At 41.0% G+C, this 17269-nt stretch overlaps 1 protein-coding gene across 1 annotated transcript in view; it reads left to right on the plus strand.

Annotated features, from left to right (window-relative positions):
- ALK (ALK receptor tyrosine kinase) overlaps positions 1-17269 on the plus strand; it is a 320140-nt gene that overhangs the window by 251186 nt on the left and 51685 nt on the right. Inside the window, exon 9 of the mRNA XM_062605735.1 lies at positions 10489-10658. Coding sequence (XP_062461719.1) covers positions 10489-10658 — 170 coding nt within the window. The remainder of the gene's footprint in view (positions 1-10488; positions 10659-17269) is intronic.

Raw genomic sequence — 17269 nt, forward strand, 5'->3', positions numbered from 1 at the left:
GTATGGCCTCACATGATGTATTGCAATCTTCATAATTAGGTGTATATGCCGTAAGGGTAGGGCAGCCAGGGTTAAATAAACACAAAGATGCTGGCTACATCAACAAGCATTGTATTTGCAAGATCTAAGAAAGAATACGCTTCAGGACTGCCCCTGAGCTGCTCAGGAAATACGGTGCGTGCTTTCTCTAGCACAGCTGGGATTTTTGCTGGCAGGTCCTCATCATGCTGTACTTCAAACCTGCCAGTCCTCAGGTAGGCCTTGTTCAGAGGAGTGCTAAAGTTAGTAGCAGCAGAGATAAATTCATGTGGAATGGAATCAGGTTCCTAGATAAGCTATTGACAATCATAAAACATCAATTGAAGCACGTACATTGTGGCTTTCCAGGCAATCCTGCACATGATTGTCATTTCTGAGTCAGTTGTACTTAACCCTTAAACCTCAGTTTACAGAAAGATTACCTGTCTGCATCTTTTTACTCCAGGCTATAGCTTCACAGATTATATTATCACTGATAGGATTTATTTATGGCTTACGACTTTGAACCATGGCTGGTGACTTTGAGCGTTTCACATCTTGAATGGTCAGCCTGAAATGTCACATATGCTCTTGGATCCTGGAGCCAAAGGGATTTGGGAAAGTCAGTCCTAACAAAGCACGGTTTGTTGTTTCCTGCTTGAGTACTGAACAGACAAAAGAATTGGATTCTCTCTGTTCCAGTGATCTTAAAATCCAGAAAGGACAAGAACAGATGTGTTAGAAAATCCTTTGGAATGAGAGTATGTGAAGATGATGTTTCTTTGGCTTAAAATTTGGTTTGATTCACCTCTGATGTATATCTGGGTTCATATAGCAAAGCGTTTTTTGGTTTTGCTCTCTTGATATATTCATGTTCTCGTTCTCTAGGAAATGCATTCTACCTTGTTTTTCCTCCCTTCTGTGACAAAGGTATATGCAGGTTCTGAATATTTTAAGACCTTGTGCTGCCACACACCAGCAAGAGCAAGTGTTTTTCATAATCCACCTGCCACAGGAATCAGTGAATGATTCCCCAATATGTGTATATTTTTTTTCTTGTGTATACAACAGTGCAAATAATTAAACTTGCCGTCGGGGGAGAAGCTGCCATGTATTTCATCTGCTCGCATGCCATCCCACCTCCGTCACTCCCCTTGGCACTTAAAAGGCATCCGGACGCATCCAGCATTGCAGCTGTCGGTAATAAAGAGTGAAGGAGTTTGGCAAGGGTTTTGTCTCTTGCCTTTTCATATAGTGTAAAAGCTTCTCTTCTCAGTGAGCCCCTTGTGGCTTCAAATTCTATTTTACTGGAACAATCTGTCTGTGAGCAGAATAATTTAATTCCACTTTTCAGCACAACAAGAGGAGAAAGGAAATATTCCCCCCTACGCACTTATTCCTTCAATAGGTGCCAACAAACTTCCGTACATTGAAATTACAGTCAGAAAAGAGGTTGTGAAAATACCATAATGCTGTTCTCTATTTATTCATCCTCAATCATTTCCTGACTGAACTGGCTCAAGTTCAGGCACTAAAAAATGAGTTTTCTTCTACCTGTTGCTGCTGACAGCTCCACCTGGTGTGTCACAACCAGGACAGATTCTCTGGCACCTGAAATCCCACTGACAAAACTCATGATTAATGGGGCAAAAGGATCTTAGCAAGTGTGTACAAATTAGACACATTTATTCTTCCTTAGTCAGAGCAAACCGTTAACCTGCCCTCCCTCTTGTATGTGATCGAGCTCACATGATTCTTTGTATATCTGCTTGGTCTCCTTGTATGTTCACCTACATAGTGGCTTTCTCAGCTGGTTCCAATACCCCAGAGAGATTTAGAGTCACATCTTGCACCAATATGTATTATAATAGAGTCTGTCCTTAAGCCTGTCAGTAGACACCCTTCCTCTTCCTTGTATGCCATGTCTGCCCCAGTATCAACATGCCCAGCTCAGCTGAACTCCACACCTGAGTTCAGATGCTCTGTGCACAGGACTATTACAGGACTGTCACAGGCCATACACTGCAAGCCCTGAGAGTGACAAGCAGGCTAGCAGATGTCCCCAGTTTATTCATCTTGACTCTCCTATTTCCCTGCTACGCGGAAGCTCTGGGGCGCTCCTAGACCCACTGTTTACTGAAGCTACTGTTTATTCCCTTTTTTCTTAATGCACTTTTATCCAGTCATATTTGACAATTACACCCACCATAGCAAATGCTGATGCCCTGCCTTTTAGCCTGAAGCGTTCATAGGAATTAATCACTTCAACCTGATCTTCGAGAGCATTAACTTCTGCAGTGCTGTTTACCAGGCTGGAGGATTCTGGTTTTCGGACAGGATGTCCATGAAACCAGGACTCAAATGCTGATAAGGTAGCAGTCAAGCAGTCCACAGTGGGTGCCAGCCACAAAGAGTTTGCTAGTGCTTCAAGCTCATTTTTTCTCCTTCAACCTGGCTTTTTAATCTTCCACTGTGATAGACTGGCAAGAGACAACTGGACAGTCTGAGAAAATGACTGCTAACACCCTGGCAACTCATGAGCTATCCTGGCCAAACACCATCCCTGCTGACTTCTGGGCAGCTGTGTGCAGCAGGGCTGCTGTGGGCGCTTGGACACTTCAGAGCCTGGATATCTTTGGCATATGGATTGCCACTGAGTGCAGGACACGTGCAACTGTCCGTCTTTGTGGAGCTTGAGGTGGTCACCTGGAATATGCTGGGCTGCCTTCCAGGCTGCGTTCCCCTCATGTTTCCCATGCCCTGCAGGAGGCTTCTCATTAACTGAGAAAGGGAAAAATCAGCCTGACATACTCTGTGCTGCCACACATGCATCAAAAGATGAGAAGAGGGTAAAAATGCTTGCAGGAGATACCATAATATGCACAGCCTGTTCTTCTCCACACGTTTGGGATTGGCCTTGCACTTTGTGTATAGCTTTGTATTGCATTTTGCTCCTGTTTGTTTTGAGCAGCTTTATAGTTTCTTTTTCTTTGTTCTTCAGTGCTTTTGGTGGGTCAGAGTGGTTAGTTTGTGATGCTGCCCTTTGTTCTTGGTTCAGTTAGTTTTTCTCTTTGTTGTTTTATTAAATCTTGGCTGAAGTATTCTGGCTTCAAAGAACCTCTTTTGTTTGCAGTCCAGACAGTCTTTGTTACCTTTTTCATGTTGCACATTCAGTAGAGTCTTTTGCCTTCTGACCCCATTAACTCTGTGTTTAAAACCCAATTTGTATGAAAGAGGGGAAATGTGGCACTTTCAGTAAATCTTGAGGGAAAGCAGGAAGTGGTACACAGTCTATGAAGAGATGCTCCATTACCTTGAAGTAGCCAGAAAAGGGAGATGCAATAAAAAGCTCAGGAAACGCTTCAGGAACTGAACTGAATCACAGTAATCAAGAGTGAAAATCTTTAAACCTGTATGTAAAAGTTCACTGGAAACAAAGCAAGTGTAATTGAGCATAGGAATGCACATAAAGTGTGAAGAATTAATCCAAACAGTGGCCTGATTTAAAGGCAGAATTTATAGAGCTTGAACAGTAAAGCACAGCATTATTCAGCCCTTTGCACTCTGAATCAGAATCAGTTGGCCTACACAAGGCCAACAGGGCAGAAGATCATGGGGTGGTTAGACATTTCCTCATTTTGAAGAAGAAATTCATATGTATATCATTAGTAGCTGTGCTGCTGTTTGCGAATCTGGGAAATCACATTGCAGTTAATGTCCAAGTGCTGTCATCTCAGACACCACCTATGCAACACTAAGTTTCTCTGCTGCAGTTGAGAGCCCCTGGGTGTGCCCAGTTTCCAGACTAGAATGGGCACCTACTTCTTAATTCTTTGCAAAGATGTCAAAAGAGCTGACCCTAGTGTTGCAGATGCGCAGGGAGCGCTTGTTTTCATGTGGAAACTGGAGACTCAATTCCGGTCCCCCCTGTCTGGGTAACAAGGCTATCCTGTCTCAGTCCCAGCACTGTTGCTTTAAAGTGCAGAGTCAGGTACATGGACTTCTTTTCATTCTGTTATTCAGAGATGCTCCCTGCTGTCTGCATCCTCAGGCTTTAAGGGATGCTGTGGTGCCTGTAGGTCGTTAAGAGTCATACTTGTGTCTCCCCAGAAATGTTCAGGTTTGTGTCATGAAAAGATGTAAGATCAGGTCCAGGACTGTTGTGAGTGCTTGGTACCATGTGTACCTCTTGGGCAGCAGTAGTTGTATCTGTCCTGCGAGATTTTGGTTTGTGGTGGATTATGACTATGACTTCTGTCTGGAAGTCACTGCAGAAACAGGAGTCTGGACACCGGTTTTTAGAAAGGCTGTGGTTTGCTCAGCTCAAGAGAATCTGTGGTAGACCTTCATGCCGTATCTGAGAAGTAAAAGCCATGCAAGCAATTTTTGTGTAGGCTGTAACAGAGGAGAATGACAACAGGGCGGTGTTGCCTGGCTGGTAGTGAATTTGGAATTAGCCTTAAATGTTATCACATCTCCACAGAAGAATGTGACTCTGCAAGAGGGACTACATTGTGATTGGGAACCAGATTATTTCAATTTTATGTTAGATTCTGGGTCAAACATTTTAAAGGGTATGGTTGTGCTGAAAACCAGTGAGAACAGATATGTGTGAAAGTAACAGGGCTTTGTGCTTTGTCCATGTTTAAAATAATGAAAATCTTTTTCTGATGCTGTTTTGACATTTCAACTGGCTATTTCCTGAAAGGTGCCATTATGTTATATAAGTAAGCACTGAACTGAGCCTGGCTTCTTTTAGGCCTGAAATTACTTTCTGAATGTAAACACACTCTCTAGAAAATAAATATGTTGATGTAAAAGAGTATAGTTGAAGCTTGCCCTCTCGGGTTTATAGATGTAAAGATGTTTTCATCCTCTGTGGTTATTAATTCACTCCTCTCTTCTATGCAAGGGTGTTGTGTTATTTTAATGCATGTAAATCAATAATATAAATCATTCCTTGAGTGCATTCTGGGCTCCACGCTGACACCTGCAGAGCGTGTCTCCCTCCTCTATTCCTTCAGCTTTAAATAAGTTAGAAAGGTACATGGTAATAACATTGACTCAGAACATTTCTGAGTATGAAAAATGCAACATAGGTCTGCCTCTAGCACAACCTTTCATGTGCTGTATTTTGCAGAATGTTGTTAGCATCCTGTTTTATTTTAAAGTGTTGTTTTTTAAATCTGCATTTTATTCACTGTTATCAGGCTTTTATCTTGTCTCCTTTGCCACTTGGCTTCTGTGTCATTGGATTACAGGATCTAGAATAGCTAAATTTCTGGAAGGCCTGGTCACTCCACAGTATTCTGACAGCAAAATTAAGAACTCTTTCTCTTTCTCTTTTGGTTTTATGGTTGTTTGTTTCCTGAAATGAAGGCACTTTTATTAGGTTCTTAATTTTATAGAAGTAAGAAATAAAGTGAGAATAAATAGCATGAGAATCTATTCATATAAAACACAAGCTTCTCTTGCCTGCCTGGGTATTTTAAAGCTCTGTGATCAGATTAGTTAATTATCATTTTAGCATTTACATGAGGTTTTTGCTTGTACATCCAAGTCCTGAGCAAAAGCAGAAGTGTCAGGAGACTCCCAAGTCTACTGAAGTGCCAGAAGCCGCTTTAGGCTAAACAAGCCCACCTCTCCCAGCAGGCTGAGAAAGCTGGGCTTGTTCAGCCTGGAGAAGGTTCAAGGGAGATCTTAGAACAGTCTTTCAATACCTAAAAGGGGCTACAAGAAATGTGGAGAGGGACTTTTGACAAGGGTATGTAGGGACAGGACAAGGGGGAATGGCTTTAAACTGACAGAGAAGAGATTTAGATTAGATATTAGGAGTAAATTCTTCCCTGTGAGGCTGGTGAGACACTGGCATAGGTTGCCCAGAGAAGCTGTGGCTGCCCCATCCCTGGCAGTGTTCAAGGCCAGGTTGGACGGGGCTTGGAGCAACCTGCTCTAGTGAAAGGTGTCCCTGCCCATGGCAGGGGTTGGAACTGGGTGAGCTTTCATGTCCCTTCCACCTCTAACCATTCTCTGCTGCTGTGATTCTGTGATTCTGCAAGAGAGACTGATCATGCACAGTGGGTGATCTAGCCAAAGACCGGGTACAAGCCTAAATTGCTGAGCAGGTTTAATAGATGTCTTTTTGTATACTGTTTTGTGAAACCATTTCTCATTTCTAGTAAGAAAAACAATATTGCCAATGTGATAAACTTCATGCTTCAAGCATTGTTTATGTACAAAACTTAGAGACTTGGCAGAAGTTTCTGCAGCTGTCGTCTAATTCCGTGTAAACCATATTCCAACCTGTGGCTTCAGTTTCTATGCTACCATGAAGTGTTTTCCAAGCTTCTTTACTGCTTGACTCACATTTACGAGGTCAGTGCATTCCCACCTGAAAACAACTTCACTGTTTCCTGCCCAGAAATTTCTGGACAGGGAATTCTTAAGACCCAAGACAAGAGTTATGTTTTTTCAGAAAAATAAATGTCTATTTCAATAATACGCACTTCTGGGTCAGGAAAATTTTGAGCAATTCCTTTGAGCGAGTATTATAGGCGGGAAGCAATGATTTTGGGCAGGAATGCCAAGTAATATGCTCTCTCACAAGATGTAAGCCTGTGCTGCAGAGTTGGGCGTGAGCAGCAAGATAGCCACCAGTGGGCTCCAACTTCTACAGTTCCTTGGGAGCGGATGCCTGTTGGCTTGTCTCCATAAAAATATCTTACTCCAAGCTCTCGAGTATTTTCATCATTCCCCCTTTCTTTAGGTACTTCTGCTGAGAATGGACAACCAGTGTTTCCTGCCAGGTAGGGCCATAATGTTAATAGCCAGGGGCATTGCCACTTAGAAAAGGAGGAAAAAGAAACAGCAGCTCTCTGGAGCGCCCCTAAGGAATGTTGATATTTATGTGTGTCACTGGTCCTCAGTCAGACATCTAGACACTAGCTCATACTGGAATACTTCTAGTCATTAAATTAGATTCACAGGTGTAAGCCAGAAGTTTCTTGGTATTTTATTTCTTCTTTACATAGGGACAAGAAAAAATAAATAAACAAGTCTCAATTATCAGGTGGTCTTGGAATTATGCAGTTTGTGCTTGAAAATTCTACCATCCTTGTTTATCTTCACCTCCCTGTTAAACTGCCAAACCCTGTTTATACTTACAAGGATTAGGTTTTTGTTCTTTTTGGATTGAGCCTCCTGTTTGTTAGTCCAGAAATTCCACAAACTCAGTGGCTAAGGAGAAATTTGGAGGCTAAGGTGGTGTTTGCAGTGCAGTGCATGTGGACATCTGACCCAAGGTTTGCCTCAATATGCTGTGTATTTACCATGGGCAATCTCTCCTTTTAATTTTCCCCAAATCAGATTAGTGTTTCATTTACTGAGTCAGTGCATCTGAACAGCTAATCACCAGCTCTGGTGGGTTCTAAAGCCAGAAAGTAAGGTGCTGTTGAGCCAGTGCCTACCTCCAATGCTTAATTAATTTCTCAGTGGTGTTTCTAGCTTCTGAATATTTTGCTGCTGATTTAACAGAGAGAGATGTTTGATACATAATGTTAGGGGTATGCCACCAACAGCCCACATTCAGATTTTTCCAAATGTGCCACTGCACTGCTTAAAGGAGGCATCGTGTGTGTAGTACCATCTGCCATCATTGATGCTGTATTGTGTAGAATGAATGCCAGCCCCATTCAGATGTCTCTACTATGGTATCCAGCCCATCATCTGCTGTGGTTCACTTCAGCAGGTGTGAAAAGGCCTGAACTGCCCTGCTGTGAAGCTTAGAAACCCTGGAATTCACAGCCAAAAATGCCCATTTGGACACAGTGCCAGTCGATTCACTCAGAGCCAGTTCATTAGAGTATGCATATTGCACTTTGCCAATGAGCTGATCTCCACATCTAATGCCAGCTACTTTTTTCCTTTGAACAGCTGACATGTGTGCAAAGGCATCCATTCCAATTTATCAATTGCTTCAGCTTTTGCTCTGGTGTTACGTTAATAACTATCAAAGTCTCACTCTTTTCTCACTTCTGACCATGTAGATGTTGCCTCTTGCAGTCTGGCACTTTTCCAGAAGAGAAGAGGTCTGAAAGCTCCTGTGTGGTAGGAGCTTCAGGGCTTTACCTCTCAAATTTTGAACAGTCAGAAGGGCACAGTGAAGTTGGTCCAACTTACCTGTATTAGAAATTTCACTTAGTGTGTTACAGTAGAGTTGGCGTTAGGGTCCTAAAAGTGCTTCACATGTAGACTCTGAGTAAGAAGAGTTGCTTTCCCTGCCATAGAGTGCTTTAAATGTCTGCTGTTATTGCAAAGTTATTTAAAAATCCCAACAATCTTTGGTCCTGATTAGTTTTCTGAAGAGAAATGACTTAAGTGGGTCTGAAAGGTATTGCAGTACTGTTTAGGGGAGAGCAATTTTCACTGTGATTTCAATAGCCTCACTTCATAGGCACTTGAAATACAAAATGCTCAACAAGTTCTTTCATCTTCATTGTCACCTGTCATTAAGACTGTGCACTAAGAGTTAGGAGTAGCCGTGTAAGTAGCAAGTTTGAAAGCATCAGCCTCCTACACCATAAACATTTGTCAGCAGCCTTTTCCACCAGTGTTGGTTCTGGTGAACTTGTAGGCATAAACTCAGCCCTCCTCGGCTGCTTCCCCAGCCATTGCTGTGTTGTATCTGAAGCAGCTCTTTGCAGTCCTGCTCGACTCTGCTTTTTCTTTCTGGTGTCTGTGAAGTGAAAATCCTCAGTTCATCCCATGGTTTCCACTGTCGTTATAGAAATGGACGTGGGACTCTGTAAGTGCTTTTCCAAAGATGAAAGTGAGCTGGTAGTCAGACCTGAGCAGCCTCGGGTCACCAGAAGTGCTGTGCTTTGGAAGGCCCCTATGATGGTTTGCTGAACCACTGAAAACCTTACCCATCAGTCTTGAATGTCTGGTCATAATGTAACAAAATGGATTCATGGACCCATACTTGCATATCAGTTTGTACATCTCATCAATGCTTGTGTCATACACACTAGCAGTGCAGCAGGCCCAGGAATTACTCCAGGCAAGTGCAGTTGAGTTTTGGACTGGAGAGAGAGAGAACCACCACATCTAGATTTTTCAGTCTCTGTGATAGTTTTGCAGTGTAGTCAAAGTCACTGCTGTCTTTGTAGCTTTGGAGACAGAGGGGTGAACTACATTTTTTACCTACAATCAGTACTGATGATTATTACAGTGGCTATCTGGGATGTTGTAAGCATCAGCTAGGAATAGCAATGCTTCTGTCCTCTTGATGCCTAAATCTGTCTTGACTGCCAGGACAGACATACACCATGAGATGGGAACAGCAAACAAAATCTAGAGAACTAGAGAAATGGATACAAATAGTCTGTGCTGTCAAAGCAAGAAAGTAAATACTGTTATCAGACATTCCTGTGTGAAATATAAATTCAGTTCCTAGCCTCCTGACTGAAGAGTTTGCTTTAAAGTGTTAAAGGGCTGTTTTTTAACATGCATGGATGCTAGCTACTGTGTTGAATACTTTCTTGAGTCCAAAAAAAGTCAATTTTAATGTACTTTTAACAAATATGTCCCTTCAGGATTCTCACCTCTACTGTTTAATTGAGATGAGACCCAGCTCCTGCATGTAATATATATATGTGTATTTTACTTATGCTCATTATCAACACAGAGCTAGGTCATCTTCCCAAGAAAATGAGAAGACTATGTTAATATAATACGGATTTTGACGCTGATGTCTAAAGGATTGTTTTTTATTTTCATACAATGAGGGAGAGAAAGTCATAAAATGAGAAAACTACATGAAATAATTTTACATGCAGGGATAAATGCATAGAAATGGACTCAATTACATTAAGTGTAACAAAAATGTTTGGGAAACCAGTTCCCTCAGGTATTTTAATTGATAAAAAATACTAATTTTTACTGAACTTTAATTGGAAAGGCTGTAGAAACTTGGAAAGAGGTAAGGAAAAGATGATTGAAAAGAGTATCTGGGGAATGAGGATGTGATTATTAATAGTGCCTGCTTATTGCAGCTATTATTCCTTGTGGTTTTGCTGCTGCCAGAATATAAATGTTTATTGATGAAAAAATTGTTAGTCTTAACTTGAAACTCTTAGGTGGCATCTTGGGGAGGGTGTGATCTTCGTACTGCACATGATAGAAGTATTAGCTTATCCTTTTAAAATTACAGACACATATGTGAAAGATGTTTTGGACTCAACTTTACCAAAGAGAAAGACCAGTAGCTCCAATATGAAATAGCATATACTAATTATTACAGGCTTCCACATCTGTGGAGTTTTCTAAGAGGATTACATGAGATAAGGGAGAGAGAACCAACTTTTTGGTGATTAGAAAAAGAAAGAAGAAATGAAAGAAGAGTTGGGAATTCTGTTAACTTTTGGATAATGTTTATGTGATGTTTAATTTTGTATGTTCTCTTTCTTCTAGCTACGAATGTCATGGCTCATCCAAGGTGTCTTGCTGGGAAATATATCCCTGGTGCTGGTTGAGAACAAGACAGGAAAGGAACAGAGCCGGACATTCTGGCATTCAGATAACAGCGAAGGTTTGGGAATATGGCAATGGATGATCTTACCTCTCCCAGATGTACTGGATAGGTATGAGTCTTTTCATCATTCTCCTTCATGGTGATCAGTCCATTCACTGCTAGCTACCTGTCAAAGAAAATAGCCAACATCATTCCTGGAAGTTGTTTCCTCAGGGAGAGGAAGCTCTTTGTTCCTGAGAGGTATCTTCTGTTAGGGGTGGGGAGTGATAATAACTGAGTAGTTAATTTAGAGCAAAGCATCCAATTTTAGAACTCCTGAGTGGTGGTCTTGGTTTGCAGACTGGGTCAATGGATAGTCTACAACAAGGTGCTTAAACTTTTGTGTCTCCACACGTGCTGATTTATGTAGCGTGTTTGAGCCTCTTATTTGGTCTGCTAGAATTGCATGTGAGCTTCATATTTGATTTTTCTTCTGGGTATCACAGTCCCCAGTGTTCAGTGGGTCTAGATGTGAGGATGGAAGAGATGGGAGAACTCGCTGCAAAATCAGACAAGGATGCATCTGAACACCTTTGTCTTAGCTGTAGCAGGAGGCTTAGCTTAATAAAGGGCTTTCTCAGTTGTGACTGTATTCTGGCTTTAAGCATAAAAGATTTATCTGGTAGCATATGCTTAATCTGGTAGCATATGCTTATTTAGAGTGTTGTTTTAGCTGTGTCTTACAAGTCAGCTTTAAGGGAACACTCTTGTTCATGGTTTACTTTTTGTGTGTGTTCTGGCTTACGGGGTTTATAGAGAAGACAGAGACATACTTCACCTCCTGCTGCCCTGGCCCTTAGGCTGTAAGACGCATCTACAAGCTGTGTCATCACCACTGGTGACCTTTGTCTTTTTGGAAATTTGTGCCCTAGAAATAATGGATTTCATTAAGTGATAGTTTGCCTCATAAGAAGTTTGAACAAATACTGTATGTCTTTTATCTTCCTGGCTCTTGGGAATGCACGTAGGCTACAGATACAACAAGGACACTGCTGATACTTCAGTCCTGAATGTATAATTAATATGTGCACTTCAGATATTTAAAAAATACCAGCATTAGGCTTATTGTGCAGTCACTGTTGAAATACCATTTGTAAAAATACCTGGTTGCTTCTTTCCCTTCAGTGGTGTTTCCTTTGAAGAATGGTATATTCTGCCATTGTTATTTACGCAATTTCTTTCCTGATGTTGCCAGAGAAATGTTTTGTGCCTGAATTACTCTGTACTCCTACTATTGCTTTCCTTTAAATTCTCCCTGGTTGCACAGTAAGGCAGGGAATACTTTGATCTTAGGAGCCGGGCTAGGAGTGGTTCATGTGGAATCATAGATTCAGCTGATACCATGGTGCTGACTGTATGTATGAGATGCTGCCACCCTTAATTCCCATTACTTACAGAGAAAGCCAGCTGGGTTCACTGAGGGAAGGGAGCTTGATGGAGATTAAGACATAAGCAAGAAAATCTTTGAAGTCTTGGTGTCTCTTGCAAAATTTTTCTCCTTATTTATTCACAAAAAATGCACTGTTTAATGGTTATTTTTTTTTTTAAGATTCATTTAGTTGAAACCAGTCTTCCCTGAGGAGGAAGAAATCTCCTGTGAGACTTGGAAATGCTGCAGGTGTCTTTTTCACTATCTCAAAACCTGCTTCTTAGGAAATATGGACTGATGTGTAAGTTAGGAGGGAACTCTGTGGAAGGGTACACTGAAATGGTGCTGGAGAGGCTGAAGTGAATGAACTTTGGAGATAAATGGCAGTTTTGCTGAACTGTAAGAAGTATTTAATTGATGTGAACACAGTGCTGGTGTTGCTAAAAGCTTGCTGTGTCTCTCTTTTCCTGATCAGTTCCCGTGTCAGTAGCTGTGAGGGTCTGTGTTAGAAGAAGCATGATACTGCAGATATTCCTACAGGAGGAGCTGAATGTTTAAATCACTTCACAGAAGTAAAGCTCTTGAATAAAGAATACCAGTGCACCAGTTCCACAAAAATTAAAGCATGTTCCATTGTGATTGGGAAGCTGAATGAGAAGTTTTATTAATAACAAGATAATATGCTATAAAACTGCTTAAAAGCTTGCTTGTTCAGAAGCTGCTTAGCCATAATTTCCATGTTTGGCTTATAGCACTTCAAAGAATCATTAGGAAGACTTCCAAAAAATTAGATCAGCTCTATCTTTAGAAACATATTTCTTAAATGTTTTATATCCCTTCGGCTGTTGGGGGGAAATTGTATTTTGGCAGAAAACCACAGCTAGAACATTTCAGGTGAATTGGCAGGAACAGACAGGAGGGAGAAGTATGACAAAGAAGCAAAATTGGCGCTGAGGGATGTTGGATGTCTAGCACTGCAGTAGCCTGGGCAACCCTGGACGCATGCTTAATTTCCAAGAGTAAAATGAGGAGAATATTGTCTTCTTTTCTCCCATTTGATCCATAACAAAGAATCCAGTTGCAATTTGATCCTGAGTGAGGTCTTACCTTTTCTGTGTGGACTTAAAAAAGGCTGAAGTTCTGGCTTTATGCATCTTCCCAAAGTTAGCTATCCTTTCTTTCTCTGGAATGTGTTGTCAAAACAGTTTGGAGAGTCAGCTTATGTGGTGTGTGGATTACCAGAGCTGTAACCCAATTCCCAATGCTCTCTTTTGTGGGGGGGTGAGGATGGGCAAAGGCTGGTGAAGGATATGCCATCAAAGCAGCTACAGTTAAAGAAGCCACTCTGGGGCAAGAGCTCCTTGAACTGCTGGATTGTGCCTACCAGAGACAAAAGACCTACCAGAGGTGCTGTATTTTAACTTGCCACTTAAAACGCACTCAGCGTGAGCTAGCAATCCTTGCTCTGCTTTGTTTGGCAGATGATAATCTGCATAGAGAATTGGTCTTCTTAATGGAATTTACATTAATGCAGTGCTACAATATTTGGGTTGAGGGTAGTGTAAAGAACCCCATTATGGTAAAATGGTTGTACTTGATGAAAAATTACTATTTGTTTTCCAATTATAAGTGATGAGCCTGTTGAGGGTTGTTCTTTTTCAGCTTCACAGAAATGCAAGTAAGAAATGGAGTCTTGAAAGCTCTGTTGTAGTTGGTAGTTTGGGCTTGCTTTTTTTATACATATGTTTTTAGGTAGTAAGTAATGTGAGTTTAAATTTTAGTAATTATATAGTCATGGGGATGTGACAGCAAGAGCAAACAGAACCCTGCTTCTACAGCAGCTCCTATCCAAATGGCAGCCAAAGCAGCTGGGGACCCTCTAGCTCATTGCTGCAGTAAAAAGTAGTTGTCTCATAATTGTACCCCTCTGCTGTGTTCCTACCAGCTGTGGCTAAGAACTCTTCTTGTCTAGTAATTTCTTCTTGCATTGCTCTGTCTCTCCCTGACAGCTCCTTTCAGATTTTCTTTCTAATAAGAAGTAACTAGTAAGTTTCTGGGCATCATGTTTTTCGTGAAGGAAGAAAAAGAAATGAAATGTTCTTGGCAACATTTTATAAGCAGAGGCTTGTTTGACTCCTGTTATTCCTGACCTTTGTTCCCATTCTGCTATGAAGGAACAAGGACCCTTCATACAAGTTAGATATGTTTCTCCATGTACAGGTATATATTAAGTGGTCACATCTACACCCAGATCTCTTTATTCTTTCTTCTTATACTCATCCTACGAGCCTAGCCTGCATTGCTCTTGACATGGTCCCACATTTGTTAAAAGCAAGTGAGACTTTGGTGCCCATATCACTCCTCTTCTGCTGTGTGGTATTAACTATGTCGGCCAGTGTCCTCCTTCTGAAATATTCTGCTGTTGGCTGTTCTGTTCATCTGAAAAAGGGGGTTTTGCTGACAGTGTGAGCAGAGTACCTGTGACAGATTTTGTACATGTATCTGTTCTGCATGGTTGCCTCTAATAATACCTTTAAAACCTTTGAATCTCATCCTTTATTACTAGCTATTAAGTAACTTCCTGCATAGCATTTCTGTCACTGTGAGTTTAGTTAACATGCTTATATTGCTACAAATAATCTCATTCCACCTAAGTATGTCTTTTATCCCAAATAGTAAGTATTCCTTTGTGAAGTGACGCTAACAATGTGTCATTTGTAACAGAGAAGTTAATGGGAACCTGAATGAAATAAGGGTTAGTGACCCGAAAGTTCTCCATTTGGTAAGTGCCTCAGTCTCAAGCAGGTTCAGTCACAATTATCTTAGTTAGGTAGACAGAGAAATCAGTTCCATCAGAGGCAAAACATTACAAGTTAGGAAATGGGATCTGTACGTACAGGCACGCTGTGATTGTGTCACTGCATGGGGGATTAAGTACAGAGGAGATTACGTTCAATCTTGGTTAATAATCCCTATCTTTATGATAAAACAGAAAAAAAAATATTATATAAGCCTTTCTAAAATAATGGCATGAAGACAGCTACCTGAGTGGTTAATGGAAACCTGAACTGTCTGTATGAGCCAGGGACAATATTGAGGTGGAATTTAGAGTTGTTACTGAAGGGAGGGAGCTGCAGAATTTACACAAAATTGGCTTGCTGAGGTCTTCAGGAATGGTTTCTATTTCCCTCTAGAGGAGGATATAATACACCTAAAAGTTGATTATTTCTGTTCAGTGAAGACCTAAGGATAGGTGACATAAGTAAACCAGTTTGTCCTCATGGAGGCTATACTAACATAACTGTAGATGTCTTTTCATATTTTTACCTCTATTATTTCCCTGTATAAATAAGGCTAGATATTGTGGGGGGGAACCAGTCTTCTGTTAGGAGCAACTAAAAAATAAATAAGCAAAAAGACCCAACTGAACAGAAAACCCAGGATGATACAATGAAGCTCAAATACTGACTGGTCTGAAATATAACGATCCTCAGGAATGGGGAAGATTATAGCCCAGAAGCTTTGATGTATCCTACTTCTGTCAGCTCGAACTGAGTTGGAATGTCCTTGGTCCTGCCTTTCAAGGAACTGTTCATCTGGATTTAAATTTCACAAAGAAATTTACATTCTCAAAGAAATTTAAAGAAACAAACTCAGAAAAGCTTATTGGTTATGCCTTTGATAGCACTTCTTATCTGTGACTTATCTGTGAAATAATTTGATCAGTAATCACCCCTGGGAGGTTTTTGAATTTCTCTAAAACTTGTATCCTTCAGACAGCTGAGCTGATGTTCTGATGTTTGTATGAGTTGCATTCACAGGTTGGCCGACACTCAACCCTGTGGGATGTAACTTGTACTTCCCAATTGTCATACATCTAAGGAATTTTTTATAGCTGTGCTCCTAGGGTCAAATAGGGCAAAAGGAGAAACAGATAAGTAATTCCCACCAGTCCTCAAGTAATGATTTTTTGACTAGCCAAGCTATTAAAGCCTTTCACAGCTGTATTTTCATTCTTGTGAAGAAATCTAGCTTGCAAACACAGGCCTACCTGATCAGGATTTGGATTCCATGTAAGGAAGTTGCTGAGATTTATTAAGCAACAAATTCATGACAGACTTGCCAGCAGTAAGTTTGCTGATTCTATAGAATTACCTTCAGAAATACTCTTCCATGAACGTCCACTAACATGGATCATCTACAGAACATTTATGTTTGTAGTGAATATGTTTTCAAAGTGCTGTAGACAAGTATCTGTGCTGAACAGGTGCAATTTGAAGTCCTAGATGTGTAGTTATCTCACCCTGCTTTGATGGAGACCTCATAGCAGCCTTCCAGTATCTGAAGGGGCCCTACAAGGATGCCAAGAGGGACTCTTTATAAAGGAACTGTAGTGATAGGACAAGGGGGGTAATAGGTTCAAACATAAATGGGAGATTTAGGTTAGATAGATATAAGGCAGAAATTCTTCACTGTGAGCATGATGAGGCGCTGGCACAGGTTGCCCAGAGAAGCTGTGGCTGCTCCATCCCTAGCAGTGTTCAAGGCCAGGCTGGATGGGGCTTGGAGCAACCTGGTTGAGTGGAAGGGGGTTGGAACTTGATGATATTAAGGTCTCTTCCAACCCAAACTATTTTATGTTTCTATTTGTGCAAAAATATATGTGAGACTGTCACCTCCAGCATTACACCAAATCACTGCAGTAAGGTGCTTCTGGTGTTTCACTGTCGCCTTCCACCAAAGTCAGTGGGAGTTGTTTCACTGATTTCAGGGATCAAGCAGAAAAAGTAATGGAGGGGGCAAGGGAATGAGATTGTGGGGCTCTTTTCCATCTCACTGATGTGTGACATTTCAATCTTCAGATTTGATTAAATTTCCCTTAATTAGCCCATTAAGCTAAAACCACCAAAGCTAATGATTAAAATGTTGGCTAACTGATGATCTGGTTTCAGTGGGATTTGAAAGGCATTATATTTCTAAATGAATAGTGACATTAAACTGGAGAAGGGAAAATGATGAACTATTTGTTGAAGAAATGCTGGTCTCAAGAGAATGTTTGTACTAGAACTGCATTTGTGTTAGGAAAAAAAAGTCAGATCAATAGGCAACCAGGGCAGCACTGATGGTCCTAACAGTGTTTAACATTCCTTTGGGGTTTGTATTTTGGAAGCATTTCTGTCATTTTTTTCATCCCTGGTGAACTTCAGGCAACTTCTCAAGTGTTCTGGTCCCAGTGTTCCTGCAGGTGAAATCAGCAAGGCTGTCTTTTAACTTGATTGAACTGAAATAAAAGTAGAAAGCAATTTATTGTG

This window comes from Pezoporus occidentalis, unplaced genomic scaffold (genome assembly GCF_034315485.1).
Source record: "Pezoporus occidentalis ecotype Australia unplaced genomic scaffold, CSIRO_AGI_Poc_V1 ctg93, whole genome shotgun sequence".
Taxonomy (NCBI): Eukaryota; Metazoa; Chordata; class Aves; order Psittaciformes; family Psittacidae; genus Pezoporus; species Pezoporus occidentalis.